The sequence below is a fragment of the Cherax quadricarinatus genome, chromosome 81 (genome assembly GCF_038502225.1).
Source record: "Cherax quadricarinatus isolate ZL_2023a chromosome 81, ASM3850222v1, whole genome shotgun sequence".
In the NCBI taxonomy this organism is placed as follows: domain Eukaryota; kingdom Metazoa; phylum Arthropoda; class Malacostraca; order Decapoda; family Parastacidae; genus Cherax; species Cherax quadricarinatus.
The window spans coordinates 18,112,543-18,131,866 of record NC_091372.1 but is presented as its reverse complement, the minus strand read 5'-3'; the positions used below and the strand labels follow the sequence as shown (position 1 = coordinate 18,131,866).

At 41.5% G+C, this 19,324-nt stretch overlaps 1 protein-coding gene across 3 annotated transcripts in view; it reads left to right on the top strand.

Moving 5' to 3' along the window:
* Nucleotides 1-382: 382 nt before the first annotated feature.
* Nucleotides 383-19,324, top strand: part of LOC128699921 (uncharacterized) — a gene marked incomplete at its 5' end in the record, with an annotated part of 47,782 nt that continues 28,840 nt past the window's right edge. For all 3 annotated transcript variants that reach the window (XR_011394269.1, XM_070102482.1, XM_070102481.1), the window contains 2 exon segments: nucleotides 383-556; nucleotides 3,698-3,778. Coding sequence is in view for 2 of the 3 variants with exons in the window: in XM_070102482.1 (XP_069958583.1) it covers nucleotides 383-556; nucleotides 3,698-3,778 (255 nt within the window).

Below are 19,324 nucleotides of genomic sequence, written 5' to 3'. Positions count from 1 at the left end.
GGGATGTCACTAGCAAGATACGAAACATCACAATAAGTGTCAGGGGCCCAAGATTGTTCAACTCCCTCCCAGCATACATCAGGGGGATTACCAATAGACCCCTGGCTGTCTTCAAACTGGCACTAGACAGGCACCTAAAGTCAGTACCTGACCTTGCCGGGCTGTGGTTCGTACTTTGGGTTATGTGAGGCCAGCAGTAACAGCCTGGCTGATCAGGCCCTGATCCACCATGAGGCCAGGTCACAGACCGGGCCTCGGGGGCGTTGACCCCCAGAACTCTCTCCAGGTATACTCCAGGTAAGTAGCCATATTTATACACTAAAAATATTACTATATATCTCAATACCGCAATAAACATTTGGCGTTTATAATGATGTTCCAGAATCTAGTGCGTTGGCTGAACGTGGAGCCGTTCCAAGAAGTGTCTCACAGAAGTGCTCGGGCATACCTTTTGCTAATATGGACCGCCACTTCTTTGGCTCCTACTCCTGTTCCTCTCAGGACAGCACTGGGGCCGAAGTGTCGGGGCTTCATATTATCTCTATATGCAAGGAAGGTATAAAATACCGACAATATGAAAGTTAAGACACATGTGCAACATCTGGATATCTTTATTGTAGACGTTTCGCCATCCAGTGGCTTTATCAATACAGATTCTAGGACATAATTGGAAGACAGTAGAACTATATACAATAGATGAGGTAATTAGTCCCTCAGCCTTGGAGTTAGTGTTCACAGCATCGTGGTGGAGGAGAATCTGGAGCAAAGGCAGTTCAGAGGACATCTACAAGACCTTCTTCAAGGCTGCTACAACTAACCCATCTCTTTGGGAAGGACCTACTACCACTGGGGAATCCCACCTACCAGTGACTATGTCCTCGTCTGCTGCCCGTCCTTATCCACTGACGCCTATATAACCGCCAGTCTTCTTGCCTTTGCTCCAGATTCTCCACCACCACGATGCTGTGAACACTAACTCCAAGGCTGAGGGACTGATTACCTCATCTATTATATATAGTTCTACTGTCTTCTAATTATGTCCTAGAATCTGTATTGATAAAGCCACTGGATGGCGAAACGTTTACAATAAAGATACCCAGATGTTGGACATGTGTCTTAACTTTCATATTGTCTCTATGTGTTCAGATGGCTTTACTGTTTTCTCAACAACTTCAGGTAAACATATCTTACACACGAGGAAAATTTACTTTAGATTTAAAAGCTAAAAATGTTTATATCATTATTTTGGAAAGTAATATGTATTCATAACCTTAGAAATTTGAGAATAATGTGATCACTGCCCATACCCAATCTTGTGTGTCCACTACTGTTCCCAGTCTCATTTCTTCATTGCTACCCATTCCCAGTTTCATGTGTCCAGCACTGTTTATTCCCAGTTTCATGTATCCAGCATTATCCATTCTGTTTCATGTATCCAGCATTATCCATTCTGTTTCATGTATCCAGCATTATCCATTCTGTTTCATGTATCCAGCACTATCCATTCTGTTTCATGTATCCAGCATTATCCATTCTGTTTCATGTATCCAGCATTATCCATTCTGTTTCATGTGTCCAGCACTATTCATTCTGTTTCATGTATCCAGCATTATCCATTCTGTTTCATGTGTCCAGCACTATCCATTCTGTTTTATGTATCCAGCATTATCCATTCTGTTTCATGTATCCAGCATTATCCATTCTGTTTCATGTATCCAGCACTATCCATTCTGTTTTATGTATCCAGCATTATCCATTCTGTTTCATGTATCCAGCACTATCCATTCTGTTTCATGTATCCAGCATTATCCATTCTGTTTCATGTGTCCAGCACTATCCATTCTGTTTTATGTATCCAGCATTATCCATTCTGTTTCATGTATCCAGTATTATCCATTCTGTTTCATGTATCCAGCATTATCCATTCTGTTTCATGTATCCAGCATTATCCATTCTGTTTCATGTATCCAGCACTATCCATTCTGTTTTATGTATCCAGCATTATCCATTCTGTTTCATGTATCCAGCACTATCCATTCTGTTTCATGTATCCAGCATTATCCATTCTGTTTCATGTGTCCAGCACTATCCATTCTGTTTTATGTATCCAGCATTATCCATTCTGTTTCATGTATCCAGTATTATCCATTCTGTTTCATGTATCCAGCATTATCCATTCTGTTTCATGTATCCAGCATTATCCATTCTGTTTCATGTATCCAGCATTATCCATTCTGTTTCATGTGTCCACCACTATCCATTCTGTTTCATGTATCCAGCATTATCCATTCTGTTTCATGTATCCAGCACTATCCATTCTGTTTTATGTATCCAGCATTATCCATTCTGTTTCATGTATCCAGCACTATCCATTCTGTTTCATGTATCCAGCATTATCCATTCTGTTTCATGTGTCCAGCACTATCCATTCTGTTTTATGTATCCAGCATTATCCATTCTGTTTCATGTATCCAGTATTATCCATTCTGTTTCATGTATCCAGCATTATCCATTCTGTTTCATGTGTCCAGCACTATCCATTCTGTTTTATGTATCCAGCATTATCCATTCTGTTTCATGTATCCAGCATTATCCATTCTGTTTCATGTATCCAGCATTATCCATTCTGTTTCATGTATCCAGCATTATCCATTCTGTTTCATGTATCCACCACTATCCATTCTGTTTCATGTATCCAGCATTATCCATTCTGTTTCATGTATCCAGCATTATCCATTCTGTTTCATGTGTCCACCACTATCCATTCTGTTTCATGTATCCAGCATTATCCATTCTGTTTCATGTATCCAGCACTATCCATTCTGTTTTATGTATCCAGCATTATCCATTCTGTTTCATGTATCCAGCACTATCCATTCTGTTTCATGTATCCAGCATTATCCATTCTGTTTCATGTGTCCAGCACTATCCATTCTGTTTTATGTATCCAGCATTATCCATTCTGTTTCATGTATCCAGTATTATCCATTCTGTTTCATGTATCCAGCATTATCCATTCTGTTTCATGTGTCCAGCACTATCCATTCTGTTTTATGTATCCAGCATTATCCATTCTGTTTCATGTATCCAGCATTATCCATTCTGTTTCATGTATCCAGCATTATCCATTCTGTTTCATGTATCCAGCATTATCCATTCTGTTTCATGTGTCCACCACTATCCATTCTGTTTCATGTATCCAGCATTATCCATTCTGTTTCATGTATCCAGCACTATCCATTCTGTTTTATGTATCCAGCATTATCCATTCTGTTTCATGTATCCAGCACTATCCATTCTGTTTCATGTATCCAGCATTATCCATTCTGTTTCATGTGTCCAGCACTATCCATTCTGTTTTATGTATCCAGCATTATCCATTCTGTTTCATGTATCCAGCATTATCCATTCTGTTTCATGTGTCCACCACTATGTATTACCACTGTGCAGCATCATTCAGTCTGCTGTGTTCAGCAATATCCATCCTGGTGTATAAAATATTCTCCATCCCAAGCATCGTGTGCCCAGCAACGTCTTTTCTCAGTTTTATGTGTCCAGCAGCATCCATTTCCAGTCTCGTGTCCAGAACAATCTATCCCAAATCTTGTGTCTTCAGCATTATTCACAAGTATTCTGAAAAGATTAAGCTTCTCTATTCCAAATATTATTTTAAAACACTGCTTTCCTAAACTTTCAGAAAGTTTGCTACGTCCCGAAGAAGATGACAGAAAGGGAGATGAAGACGAGTCGTGGGAATTTATTTCGCCAAGACTAATAGGTAAAACTTATCAAAAACTCATTTAAAGTCCTTTCTAAAATTTTCTCTTATACGTTTAAAGATATATTTGCTTCATTTAAGTTAACATAAAATTTTGTACCAAAAGAATCTTAGAAAACTTACCTAACCTTATTACAAAAACTGCAATTTAATTTAGCCTAATCCAACAAAATATATTATAGATAAGATTGCAATATTTTAATAATAAACGATCACAAAGAAACATATTTTTTTCGTTAGGTTCAGAATGATTTTCGCGAAATTATTGCATACACAAATTTTAGCTTGCCTTATATGGCAAAAAAGGCATTATATATATATATATATATACAGTGGACCCCCGCCTTACGATATTAATCCGTTCATGAGAGCTCATCGTAAGACGAAATTATCGTACGGCGAATTAATTTTCCCCATAAGAAATAATGGAAATCAAATTAATCCATGCAAGACACTACAAAGTATAAAAAAAATTTACCACATGAAATATTAATTTTAATACACACAAACTTAAGAAGGCATGCACTAAGAATACAATACATGACACTTACCTTTATTGAAGATCTGGTGATGATTGATGGGATGGGAGTGTGGAAGTTGTTATTGTTTAGAAGGGGAATCCCCTTCCATTAGGACTTGAGGTATCAAGTCCTTTTCCGGGGTTACTTCCCTTCTTCTTTTAATGCCACTAGGACCAGCTTGAGAGTCACTGGACCTCTGTCGCACAACATATCTGTCCACAGAGGTCTGTACCTCCCATTCCTTTAAGACTTTCCTAAAATGGGCCATAACATTGTCATTGTAATAGTCACCAGAACGGCTTGCAGTAGCTGTGTCAGTGATTTTCATCCACAAAGGTTTGCAGTTCAACCCACTTTGCACACATTTCCTTAATCTTTGAAGTAGGCAACTTCCTCAATTTCTCATTGGCCAAGCCAGTGATGATCCTTTTCAAATCACTTGTTCTCTCTAGGCTGGAATACTGCTGTACATTAACATCTCCATTCAAAGCAGGTGAAATTGCAGATCTAGAGAGTGTACAGAGATCCTTTACTGCACGTATAAGTTCTGTAAAGCACCTTAACTACTGGGAACGCTTGGAAGCACTTGACTTGTACTCGTTGGAATGCAGGAGGGAGAGATATATCATAATCTACACTTGGAAAATCTTGGAAGGAATGGTCCCAAATCTGCACACAGAAATCACTCCCTACGAAAGTAAAAGACTGGGCAGGCGATGCAAAATGCCCCCAATAAAAAGTAGGGGTGCCATTGGTACACTAAGGGAAAACACCATAAGTGTCCAGGGCCCAAGACTGTTCAACAGCCTCCCATCAAGCATTAGGGGAATTACCAATAAACTCCTGGCTGCCTTCAAGAGAGAGCTGGACAGATACCTAAAGTCAGTGCAGGATCAGCCGGGCTGTGGCTCGTACGTTGGACTGTGTGAGGCCAGCAGTAACAGCCTAGTTGATCAGGCCCTGATCCATCGGGAGGGCTGGTCATGGACCGGGCCGCGGGGGCATTGATCCCCGGAATAACCTCCAGGTACCTCCTCTGAAGCAGGTTCCTCATGCCTGGCCTCTTGTTGTTGAAGATGATCTAGCAGCTCATCAGTGGTTAGTTCTTCATTGTCCTCCTCCACCAACTCTTCCACATCCTCCCCACTAACCTCCAACCCCAAGGACTTCCCCAATGCCACAATGGATTCCTCAACTGGCATACGCTTCTCAGGGTTAGCCTCAAATCCTTCAAAATCCCTTTTGTCTGCACATTCTGGCCACAGTTTCTTCCAAGCAGAGTTCAAGATCCTCTTAGTCACTTCCTCCCAAGCCTTACCGATAAGATTTACACAACTGAGGATACTAAAGTGATCTTTCCAAAACTCTCTTAGAGTCAATCGAGTTTCTGTGGTCACTACAAAGCACTTTTGAAACATAGCTTTTGTGTAGAGTTTTTTGAAGTTTGAAATGACCTGCTGGTCCATGGGCTGCAGGAGAGGAGTGGTATTAGGAGGTAAAAACTTGACCTTAATGAAGCTCATGTCCCCAGAAAGTCGCTCTGCCAAGTCTGTAGGATGACCAGGAGCATTGTCTAATACCAGGAGGCACTTAAGGTCCAATTTATTTTCCATTAGGTAATTTTTCACAGTGGAGGCAAATGCATGGTGTAACCAGTCACAGAAAAAGTCCCTAGTGACCCATGCCTTACTGTTTGCCCTCCACATCACACACAAATTAGCTTTGAGGACATTGTTTTTCCTGAACACTCTGGGAGTTTCAGAGGAATACACCAATAAAGGCTTCACTTTGCAATCACCACTAGCATTAGCACACATCAAGAGAGTAAGCCTGTCTTTCATAGGCTTATGTCCTGGGAGTGCCTTTTCCTCCTGAGTAATGTAGGTCCTGCTTGGCATTTTCTTCCAAAACAGGTCTGTTTCGTCACAATTAAACACTTGTTCAGGTTTTAGTTCTTCACTGTCTATGTAATCCTTGAACTCCTTCACATATTTTTCAGCCGCTTTTTGGTCCAAACTGGCAGCCTCACCATGTTTTATCACACTATGTATGCCACTACGATTCTTAAATCTCTCAAACCAACCTTTGCTGGCGTTAGTTGCAGGCATTTTTATAATTAAATCGTCATGCAACTTCCTAGCCTTTTCACATACGATCCCTTGAGAGATGCTATCTCCTGCTATCTGTTTTTCGTTTTTTTTTTATTATCACACAAGCACCTAAAGTCAGTTCCTGATCAGCCGGGCTGTGGCTCGTACGTTGGTTTGCGTGCAGCCAGCAGCAACAGCCTGGTTGATCAGGCGCTGATCCACCAGGAGGCCTGGTCACAGACCGGGCCGCGGGGGCGTTGACCCCCGGAACTCTCTCCAGGTAAACTCCAGGTAAACACCGGCCGATTCCCACCAAGGCAGGGTGGTCCGAAAAAGAAAAACTTTCACCATCATTTACTCCATCACTGTCTTGCCAGAAGGATGCTTTACACTACAGTTATAAAACTGCAACATTAACACCCCTCCTTCAGAGTGCAGGCACTGTACTTCCCATCTCCAGGACTCAAGTCCGGCCTGCCGGTTTCCCTGAATCCCTTCATATATGTTACTTTCCTCACACTCCAACAGCACGTCAAGTATTAAAAACCATTTGTCTCCATTCACTCCTATCAAACACACTCATGCATGCTTGCTGGAAATCTAGGCCCCTCGCACACAAAACTTCCTTTACCCCCTCCCTCCAACCTTTCCTAGGCTGACCCCTACCCCGCCTTCCTTCCACTACAGACTGATACACTCTTAAAGTAATTCTGTTTCGCTCCATTCTCTCTACATGTCCGAACCACCTCAACAACCCTTCCTCAGCCCTCTGGACAACAGTTTTGGTAATCCCGCACCTCCTCCTAACTTCCAAACTACGAATTCTCTGCATTATATTCACACCACACATTGCCCTCAGACATGACATCTCCACTGCCTCCAGCCTTCTCCTCGCTGCAACATTCATCACCCATGCTTCACACCCATATAAGAGCGTTGGTAAAACTATACTCTCATACATTCCCCTCTTTGCCAGTGTTTACAAGCCAGCCAGTGCAGTCGCATCCAATTCAAATTCAAATTCAAAGTTTATTCTCTATAAGGATTACAATGCTGAGTTTACAGAAATTTGGTTATTGTTTGGTTTACATGTAGTAAAATTGTGATTACAGAGTGTACCACTAGAACGCTTAGCATGGCTAGGCATTTCGGGCATACTTAGTTTTATTCTTAATTGTAAAATATTACAAAATATTACAAATTATGAGGTAAGTTGGTATTATGGCTAAGTGACTAAATACTAGTTTGTGAGTTTAGCAATGTGAATGCTTTTGTTTTGGCACAGTATATAGTTTCAGTATTGGAGTATCACAGGATTCATTATTTTAAGACTGAGATTAATATTTCTGTTTATGGTCAAATGAGTGAGCATACATTCGGTACATGTCATATTATCACAGTGTTTTTAGTGATTGTACCTGCAAAATAAGTCACCATGGGCCCCAAGAAAGCTTCTAGTGCTAACCCTGCGGGAAAAAAGGGTGAACAATCCAAATGAATTCTTTATGAACGAAACTCGTGGAACTCAGTGTTCATCAAGAACCGCAAGAAGTCCCTATCGCGTGCCTTCAGCATTTTATGGAGAGGGAGCATGGATACAGGGGCCATCCCACACACACTAAAAACAACAGACATAGCCCTACTCTACAAAGGTGGCAGTAAAGAAATTGCAAAGAACTACAGACTGATAGCACTAACATAAAAATCTTTGAGAGGGTTCTAAGAAGCAAAATAGCCAACCTCCTAGAGACCCATCAGTTACACAACCCAGGGCAACACGGGTTTGGAGCAGGTCACTCCTGTCTGTCCCAGCTACTGGACCACTATGACAAGGTCCTGGATGCTGTAGAGGATAAACAAAATACAGATGTAATATACACAGACTTTGCAAAAGCTTTCGACAAGTGTGACCATGGTGTAATAGCGCACAAAATGCGGGATAAAGGAATAACGGGAAAAGTTGGTAAATGGATCTACAACTTCCTGACAAACAGAACACAAAAAGTAGTAGTCAACAGAGTAAAGTCCCAGACAGCCATGGTAAAAAGGTGTTCCACAAGTTACTGTACTCGCTCCCATTCTATTCCTCATCCTCATTTCTGACATAGAGATGTCAGCCATAGCTCCATGTCTTCCTTTATGGATGACACCTGGATCACCATGACAGTGACCTCCATCGAAGACACTGCAAGACTCCAAGCGGACATCAACCAAATCTTTAAATGGGCCACTCAGAACAATATGAAGTTCAGCAAGGAGAAATTTCAACTACTCAGATATGGAAAACTTGAAGAAATTAAAAATGTGTCAGGGTATACCACAAATTCTAACCTTACAAGAGAGCGGAAAAGTAATGTGAAGGACCTGGGAGTGATAATGTCTGAGGATCTTGCCTTCAAGTACCACAACAATGTATCTACCTCATCCACTAGGAAAAGGACAGGATGGATAAAGAGAACCTTCAAAACTAGTTATGCCAAGCCCATGATGATTCTCTTCAAATTACTTGTGCTCTCTAGGCTGAAATACTGCTGTATATTAACGTCCCCTTTAAAGGCTGGCGACATTGCAGACCTGGAGAGTGTACAAAGAACTTTCATGGCACACATAAGATAATGCACCTAAATTACTGGGAACGGTTGAAGGTCTTTGATCTGTATTCCCTCGAATGTAGGCGAGAGAGATACATGATAATATACACCTGGAAGTTCCTGGAGGAATTGGTACCAAACCTACTCACGAAAATCATTCCACATGAAAGCAAAAACTCGGCAGGAGATGCAACATTCCCCCAATGAAAAGCAGGGGTGCCCGAGTACACTGAGAGACAACACAATAAATGTCCGGGGCCCAAGATTGTTCAATTGCTTCTCAGCATACGTAAGAGGGATTACCAATAGACCCCTGGCTGTCTTCAAGAAGGCACTGGACAGGCACTTAAAATCAGTACCCGACCAACCGGGCTGTGGTTCATACGTCAGCTTTCGTGCGGCCAGCAGTAACAGCCTGGTTGATCAGACCCTGATCCACCATGAGGCCTGGTCTCAGACCGGGCCGCTGGGGCGTTGACCCCTGAAATCCTCTCCAAGTAAACTCCAGGTCCCTGACCTCTGCTTGGCTGATTTCATAGGACTGAGAAATTACCTGTGTGGACTGAACTAGTATGACCTGACTATAGGTCAGGTAGGTGGTTGCCAATATGACGTTTACCAGAGCATAGTTCTAGCTCCTCAGACAACTTATGTTCCAAATAGGGAAATCAGATCAAACAAAAATGATCCTAAATGGATGAACAATAGATTAAAACATCTCATTGCTCAAAAGAAGGGCATATATAGGTGAATCAAAAGAAGAGAGGGACAGTTAGGAAATCAATATATTCACTTAAAGAGAGAAATAAAAGGAAAAGGGGGACTAAGAAAAGCAAAAATAGATTATGAGGTTAAAGTTGCAAGAGAATCGAAGACTAACCCAAAAGGATTCTTTCAGGTATACAGAAGTAAGATTAGGGACAAGATACACCCACTCAAAAGTTACCGACAGTAATAATCAAATGAAATCAAATCAAAGTTTATTCTCTATAAGGATTACAATGCGGGGTTTACAGATTTTGGTTATTGTGCGGTTTACATGTTATAAAATACTAATTACGGAGGGGGCCACTAGGACACCTAGCATGGCTAGGTATTTCGGGCAGACTTAGATTATTTCTTAACCCTAAATTATTCCAAATTGTGGAGTAATTTGACTAAATACTAAGTGACTAAATACTAGTTTGTGAGTTTAGCAATGTGAATGCTTTTGTTTTGGCACAATACATAGTTTCTATATTGAGTTTTTAACACTTACTTCCTCTCGATTTTTACACAGGAAGATGATAGCTGTATTCCAGAAGTAATAAATTATGAAGAACAGGACAACAATAAACTATGCACGATTAGGGTTACAAGTGACATGGTCCTTAGACAAATAGATAAATTAAAATCTAACAAATCCCCAGGTCCTAATGAACACTATGCAAGGGTTCTAAAGGAATGTAAAGAGGAGCTTAGCAAACCTTTGGCTAATCATTTCAACATATCACTACAAACTGGCATGGTGCCTGATAAGTGGAAAATAGCAAAAGTGATACCTATTTTCAAAGCAGGTGACAGGTCCTTAGCTTCGAACTATAGACCAATAAGACTAACCTCCATAGTGGGAAAATTTATAGAATCAATAACTGCCAAGGCAATTCGTAGCCACCTTGAAAAGCATAAATTGATCAACGAATCTCAGCACGGTTGTACAAAAGGGCGTTCCTGCCTTACGAATTTATTAACTTTTTTCACTAAGGTATTTGAGGAGGTAGATCATGGTATTGAATATGATATTGTATATATGGACTTCAGTAAGGTTTTCAATAGAGTTCCACACCAGAGGCTATTGAGGAAACTTAGGGCACACAGAATAGGAGGAGAATTTTTCGCTTGGATAAAGGCATGGTTGATAGATAAGCAGCAGAGAGTTTGCATCAATGGGGAGAAATCAGAGTGGGGGCACATCATAAGTGGTGTACCACAGGGGTCAGTGTTGGGCCCCTTGTTGTTCATAGTTTATATAAACGACATTGAAGAGGGAATAGATAGCAACATAAGCAAGTTTGCTGATGACACCAAAATAAAGCTCTAATTAGGACACTAGAGCACTCCAGGAATATTTGAATAAAATGATGCAGTGGTCGGAGAAGTGGCAGATGCACTTTAATATAGACAAATGCAAATTTCTAAACATTGGACAGGAAAATAACCATGCCACAAGTAAACTAAATAATGTAGATCTTAATACACATATTACTGTTTGCGAAAAGGATTTAGGAGTTTTGGTTAGCAGTAATTTAAAACCAAGACAACAGTGCATTAGTGTTCGCAATAAAGCTAACAGAATCCTTGTTTCATATCAAGAAGTATAAATAATAGAAGTCCTCAGGTTGTTCTTCAACTCTATATATCCTTGGTTAGGCCTCATTTAGACTATGCTGCTCAGTTCTGGTCACCATATTACAGAATGGATATAAATGCTCTGGAAAACGTACAAAGGAGGATGACAAAGACGATCCCATGTATCAGAAATCTTCCCTATGAGGATAGACTGAGGGACCTGAATCTGCACTCTCTAGAAAGGCGTAGAATTAGAGGGGATATGATCAAGGTGTATAAATGGAAAACAGGAATAAATAAAGGGGACGTAAATAGTGTTCTAAAAAAATACCTAGCAAAGACAGGACTCGCAGCAATGGTTTTAATTTGAAAAAATACAGATTCAGGAAGGATATAGGAAAGTACTGGTTTGGTAATAGAGTTGTGGATGAGTGGAACAAACTCCCGAGTACAGTTATAAAAGCTAAGACGTTGTGTAGTTTTCAAAATAGGTTGGATAAATACATGAGTGGGTGTGGGTGGGTGTGAGTTGGACCTGACTAGCTTGTGCTACTTGGTCAGATGCCGTGCTCCTTCCTTAAGTGAATGTGACTGACTTGACTAGGTTAAGGCATTGGCCAGTGGGAGAATTGGACCTGCCTCGCATGATTCAGTAGTTATTTTATGATGAAGGTCAGGAAATCTTTTTCGAAGTGACGCAGTATACCAACTTAAAATAGTTTATACGAGTTTGGTGCCATTATAAAAGTCCAAGGATAGTATTTAATTTCTGACATGAGTAAATTGATTTATCATAGCTTATTGTAAGGGCAGCACTGAGAGTGGACCGGGCAAATATTCTGTTAGTTTACCTGGAGTTTACCTGGAGAGAGTTTCGGGGGTCAATGCCCCCACGGCCCGGTCTGTGACCAGGCCTCCTGGTGGATCAGCGCCTGATCAACCAGGCTGTTGCTGCTGGCTGCACGCAAACCAACATACGAGCCACAGCCCGGCTGATCAGGAACTGACTTTAGGTGCTTGTCCAGTGCCAGCTTGAAGACTGCCAGGGGTTTGTTGGTAATCCCCCTTATGTGTGCTGGGAGGCAGTTGAACAGTCTCGGGCCCCTGACACTTATTGTATGGTCTCTTAACGTGCTAGTGACACCCCTGCTTTTCATTGGGGGGATGGTGCATCGTCTGCCAAGTCTTTTGCTTTCGTAGTGAGTGATTTTCGTGTGCAAGTTCGGTACTAGTCCCTCTAGGATTTTCCAGGTGTATATAATCATGTATCTCTCCCTCCTGCGTTCCAGGGAATACAGGTTTAGAAACCTCAAGCGCTCCCAGTAATTGAGGTGTTTTATCGCCGTTATGCGCGCCGTGAAAGTTCTCTGTACATTTTCTAGGTCGGCAATTTCACCTTATACAGTGGACCCCCGCATAGCGACCTTAATCCGTGCAAGAGGGCTGGCTGTTATGCGAAATGTTCGCTATGCGAATGAATTTTCCCCATAAGAAATAATGGAAATAAAATTAATCCGTGCAAGACACCCAAAAGTATGAAAAAAAAAAAAATTTTTACCACATGAAATGTTAATTTTAATACACACAAACTGAAAAAGGCATGCACAATTACATGACACTTACTTTTATTGAAGATCTGGTGATGATTGATGGGATGGGAGGAGGGGAGAGAGAGTGTTAGTGTTTAGAAGGGGAATCCCCTTCCATTAGGACTTGAGGTGGCAAGTCCTTTTTTGGGGTTACTTCCCTTCTTCTTTTAATGCCACTAGGACCAGCTTCAGAGTCACTGGACTTCTTTCGCACAACATATCTGTCCATAGTGGCCTGTACCTCTCGTTCCATTATGACTTTCCTAAAGTGTTTCACAACATTGTCAGTGTAACAGTCACCAGCACGGCTTGCAATAGCTGTGTGAGGGTGATTTTCATCAAAAAAGGTTTGCACTTCAAGCCACTTGCACACATTTCCTTAATCTTTGAAGTAGGCAACTTCTTCAATTTCTCTCTCCCCTCCTCTGAACCAGTTTCCTCAGGTCTGGCCTCTTGCTCTTGAAGTTGATCTATCAGCTCATCAGTGGTTAGTTCTTCATTGTCCTCCTCCACCAACTCTTCCACATCCTCCCCACTAACCTCCAACCCCAAGGACTTTCCCAATGCCACAATGGATTCCTCAACTGGCATAGGATTCCTCTCAGGGTTAGCCTCAAACCCTTCAAAATCCCTTTTGTCTACACATTCTGGCCACAGTTTCTTCCAAGCAGAGTTCAAGGTTCTCTTAGTCACTCCCTCCCAAGCCTTACCTATAAGGTTTACACAATTGAGGATATTAAAGTGATCTCTCCAAAACTCTCTTAGAGTCAATTGAGTTTCTGAGGTCACTACAAAGCACCTTTCAAACAGAGCTTTTGTGTACAGTTTTTTGAAGTTTGCAATAACCTGCTGGTCCATGGGCTGCAGGAGAGGAGTGGTATTAGGAGGCAAAAACTTCACCTTAATGAAGCTCATGTCCCCATAAAGTCGCTCTGCCACGTCTGTAGGATGACCAGGGGCATTGTCTAACACCAGGAGGCACTTAAGGTCTAATTTCTTTTCAGTTAGGTAATCTTTCACATTGGGGGCAAATGCATGGTGTAACCAGTTATAGAAAAAGTCCCTAGTGACCCATGCCTTACTGTTTGCCCTCCACAGCACACACAAATTATCCTTGAGGACATTCTTTTGCCTGAACGCTCTGGGAGTTTCAGAGTGATACACTAATAAAGGCTTAACTTTGCAATCACCACTAGCATTGGCACACATCAACAAAGTAAGCCTGTCTTTCATAGGCTTATGTCCTGGGAGTGCCTTTTCCTCCTGAGTAATGTAGGTCCTGCTTGGCATTTTCTTCCAGAACAGGCCTGTTTCATCACAATTAAACACTTGTTCAGGTTTCAGTCCTTCAGTTTCTATGTACTCCTTGAATTCCTGCACATATTTTTCAGCCGCTTTGTGGTCCGAACTGGCAGCCTCACCATGCCTTATCACACTATGTATGCCACTACGCTTCTTAAATCTCTCAAACCAACCTTTGCTGGCCTTAAATTCACTCACATCATCACTAGTTGCAGGCATTTTTTTAATTAAATCCTCATGCAACTTCCTAGCCTTTTCACATATGATCGCTTGAGAGACGCTATCTCCTGCTAGCTGTTTTTCATTTATCCACACCAATAAGAGTCTCTCAACATCTTCCATCACTTGCGATCTTTGTTTCGAAAACACAGTTAAACCTTTGGCAAGAACAGCTTCCTTGATTGCCGTTTTCTTGGCCACACTAGTAGCAATGGTTGATTTTGGTTTCTTGTACAACCTGACCAGGTCGGTGATACGCACTCCACTTTCATACTTATCAATGATCTCTTTCTTCATTTCTATAGGAATTCTCACCCTTATTGGTGTAGGGTTGGCACTAGAAGCTTTCTTGGGGCCCATGGTCACTTATTTTCCAGAAACAGCACCGAAAACACTGTAATAATACGAAATATTCCGATTGTATGCTTGAATGTTACCGCGGAGGCTGGCTGGTAAACAATGGCACAGGCGGCACATGTGAGGCTGGCTGAGGGCGCACATTGGACGCGTCTCGGACGAAGGCCGCTGAGCGGGTTTTTGTCCACTATGCGGGGCAAAATTTTAGCGATAAAAGCGTCGCTATGCGGATTGTTCGCTATGCAAGGCCATCGCTATGCGGGGGTCCACTGTATATATATATATATATATATATATATATATATATATATATATATATATATATATATATATATATTATATATATATATATATATATATTTATATATATATATATATGTATTTTCAGTGGACCCCCGCATAACGATGGCATCACATAGCGATTTTTCCGCATACCGATTACTTTTATCGCAAAATTTTTGCCGCGCATACCGATTAAAAACCCGCTTACCGATTTTCGTCCGAGACGCGTCCAATGTGCCCTCAGCCAGCCTCACATGTGCCGGCCGTCCCATTGTTTACCAGCCAGCCTCCGCGGTAACATCCAAGCATACACTCGGAATATTTCGTATTATTACAGTGTTTTCGGTGCTGTTTCTGGAAAATAAGTGACCATGGGCCCCAAGAAAGCTTCTAGTGCCAACCCTGTGGTAAAAAGGGTGAGAATTAGTATGGAAATTAAGAAAGATTTTGAAGGGTTTGGGGCTAACCCTGAGAAGCCTATGCCAGTTGTGGAATCCATTGTGCCTACTTCAAAGATTAAGGAAATGTGTGCACAGTGGGTTGAACTGCAAACCTTTATAGATGAAAATCACCCTGACACAGCTGTTGCAAGCCGTGCTGGTGACTATTTCAATGACAATGTTGTGGCCCATTTTAGACAAATCGTAAAGGAACGGGAGGTACAGAGCTCTATGGACAGATTTGTTGTGCGACAGAGGTCCAGTGACTCTCAAGCTGGTCCTAGTGGCATTAAAAGAAGAAGGGAAGTAACCCCGGAAAAGGACTTGCTACCTCAAGTCGTAATGGAAGGGGATTCCCCTTCTAAACAGTAAGAAGATAATGCTCTCCCCTCCTCCCATCCCATCAATCATCACCAGATCTTCAATAAAAGTAAGTGTCATGTAATTGTGCATGCCTTTTTCAGTTTGTGTGTATTAAAATTAACATTTCATGTGGTAAAAAAAAAATTTTTTCATACTTTTGGGCGTCTTGCACGGATTAATTTTATTTCCATTATTTCTTATGGGGAAAATTCATTCGCATAACGATTATTTCGCATAACGATGAGCCCTCTTGCACGGATTAAAATCGTTAACCGGGGGTCCACTGTATATATATATATATATATATATATATATATATATATACATATATATATATAAATATATATATATATATATATATATATATATATATATATATTCTCTCCAACCCTTTCGAGGACGACCCCTACCCCTCCTTCCTTCCCCTATAGATTTATATGCTTTCCATGTCATTCTACTTTGATCCATTCTCTCTAAATGACCAAACCACCTCAACAACCCCTCTTCTGCCCTCTGACTAATACTTTTATTAACTCCACACCTTCTCCTAATTTCCACACTCCGAATTTTCTGCATAATATTTACACCACACATTGCCCTTAGACAGGACATCTGCACTGCCTCCAACCGTCTCCTCGCTGCTGCATTTACCACCCAAGCTTCACATCCATATAAGAGTGTTGGTACTACTATACTTTCATACATTCCCTTCTTTGCCTCCATAGATAACGTTTTTTGACTCCACATATATCTCAATGCACCACTCACCTTGGCGTGGATTGTTGGTAGGCATTTATTTAATTTATAGATTTACCCTTCAGGGAAGGAGTAAGTAGTTTTACTGTTAGTACACTAATATTAGGTTTACTAAGGCAAATGTAGATAATAATAATGTAGACCTAAGACCTTAACATAGGTAGTAATAGGCCGATAATGTAGGCAAACACTAGGTTAAGTTAGCTAGGGAGAACTGGCAGCCCTAGCTTGAATGATGAGGCGCGGGTCTCAAGGACACAATAGCGTCCTTCTTAAGACAGACACCAACTGGACAAGACGTGCCGTGATCAGCAGACGGCGCCCCCCCCCACGTGTCTTCACATTTGAGACCTGGGGAAATCTGGTAGAGGCACCTCGATGTACCGTAGATGACCTCCTCCGTCAGGCCCATACAGTAAGACAAGACCTCCACTATTTCTCATAGATTTTTGGCCAGTGTCTGGGGAGATTGTGAGTTGAGTTTTATCTGTGGGCCCAGTGTGCAACAGGCAGAGCATGCCCAGTAAGTACCAGTGTCTCAAGGCAGTCTGGAAGCTAGTGTCCATGTCTGCATAGTTATACTAGGGGATACATACCCTCTTGGATATATTGATTGAATATTACAGGAATTAAGGCTCCCAGTTGCACGTGGTTTCTGAGGGAAAGTCCAGAGGGGCTAAGGCTAAGCTTAGGGAAGTTGAAGATCAGAATATATGCTGCAACACCAAGTAAGTTAGTCCTTTATACGTGCATGCAGGCGAGTTTCTTGCAACATCAATCATTTGTGAAAATCTGTCCTATAAGCCACTTGTGAGGCTGAGGTACCCACCTCAGAGCTCGGTGTCAACAGAGTTTGCCAGGGTAGGTGACTCACTTGGAGGCAGTCCACACAAATTTTCACAAAAGTGGTCCTTCGAAAACCGTGATGTGGAATAGCTAGGTTAAGCTATCATAGCTAGGCCACAGTTAGGAACCAGTTTAACAGAGTTAGGTTAAGTTAGCACTCCTAGGCCCAGAGTTACACAGAGGCTAGGCCAAGCTGACTATACACAGAAGTTATTATTTGCAGTAATTTACAGGCAGGCCAGGTAGGCTAGAGAAGCTTGTGAATTTAATTATTTACAGTGATTACAAGTAATCCAGAGTAGGAGACTTGTGTTGATTACTTACAGTGGATTTGCAAGGTAGCCACAGTTAGGCTAGGCTTGTGCAATATTTACAACAGTTATAGTAGCTAGGACAGATTTAACCTAGTTATTATTTACAGGGAGTTATAAAGCCAGGTTTAAACTATAGCACACTAGCTAGGTTAGGATTTACCTTATCTAACCATCCATGCTAGACAGAGTAAACTGGGCAGTTAGGCCAAACTATTTACATACATTATTCATTTACTGTTTCACAAGTTGAATTGTTGATTTTACTTGTGCGAATTAAGTGATTTTTTAATTTGTATACTGCATTTTTATTGTGTGATTTTCATTGTCTTTGATTCATTTTAATGTGGGATTTGTGAATTGTACCTGAGACTAGGTTAAGTCCTGTAATTATTTGCTTACATTGTACAGGAAATTGCTAGGTTAAGCTTTCACATCGATACACATTTTGATTGGGATTTGAGAGCTAACAGTGTACATTTTAAGTCAGAGTAGAGTCAATATAATAAAGGGAGTTGTCAAGCTTGTTGAGAAGCCTTGAGACTCGTTCATTCTTGCCTAATACCGTTTGTGCTGTGGGGTGGGCTAATTGAAGTACAAATTAGTACCGTGATCTTAACTAAACCGCAACTATGGTAGGTGAAGATGTAGTGCCAGCTGTCCCAGCTCTAAGTCAATTAAAGAGGTCTATGGGAGCCTATAAGGGGCGCCTGAGCAAAGCATGTGAGGAGTGTCATATGGTCAGGCAAGATCAGGACGTAGACTGGGAGGAACTAGAGAGTTGCCTGAAACCTTTGGAGCAAAGACTGGAGGCCTTTGAGAGATCATTTATCCTTTATGAGACAGAGGCCTATACTACAGGTGAATCTGATAATATACAGTCGAAGTAGCACGGACGTACTATGACGAACGAAGGGCAGAGGGTAAAGCAGAGATGAGACTCTGCAGGCAGTTAATAAAGACTTTGAAGGCCAGTACAGCAGAGGCAGGAAATGTTTCAAGGAACATGAACAACAGCACGCCTGTTAATGTGTTGCCCAGATTGCCCCAGTTGAATTTACCAACGTTCGACGGAACCTTAACAGAGTACATTGCTTTCTGGGATCAGTTTAAAGCCCAGGTAGATGACAGAGACAATTTGTCAGATGCCGTCAAATTACAATATTTACGTTCACAGCTCAAGGGTAAAGCCTTGGACTTGGTCCGGCATTACCAAACCACCGACACCAATTACCAACATGCCAAAGACCAATTAAAGGACATGTTGGCAACACCGAGGAGATAAAGGTAGCTATACTTTATCGGTTGTTGGATCTAGAGGCTTGTCGCCATGACCGTCAGAGCCTAGAGAAGTTCCGAATCGAAGTTATGAGTTTGACGAATAGTCTTAAAGATTTACATGATTGGGGTAAGTCGGAATGGTTCATCAGTCAGGTGATTCAGAGGAAACTGGCCGGCACTACAGTGCACGAGTTGCACTTAAAATATCAGACGAATAGGTTCACGATACAACAGATCATTGAGGGGTTGGGAGATCTCGTTTCTCATTTG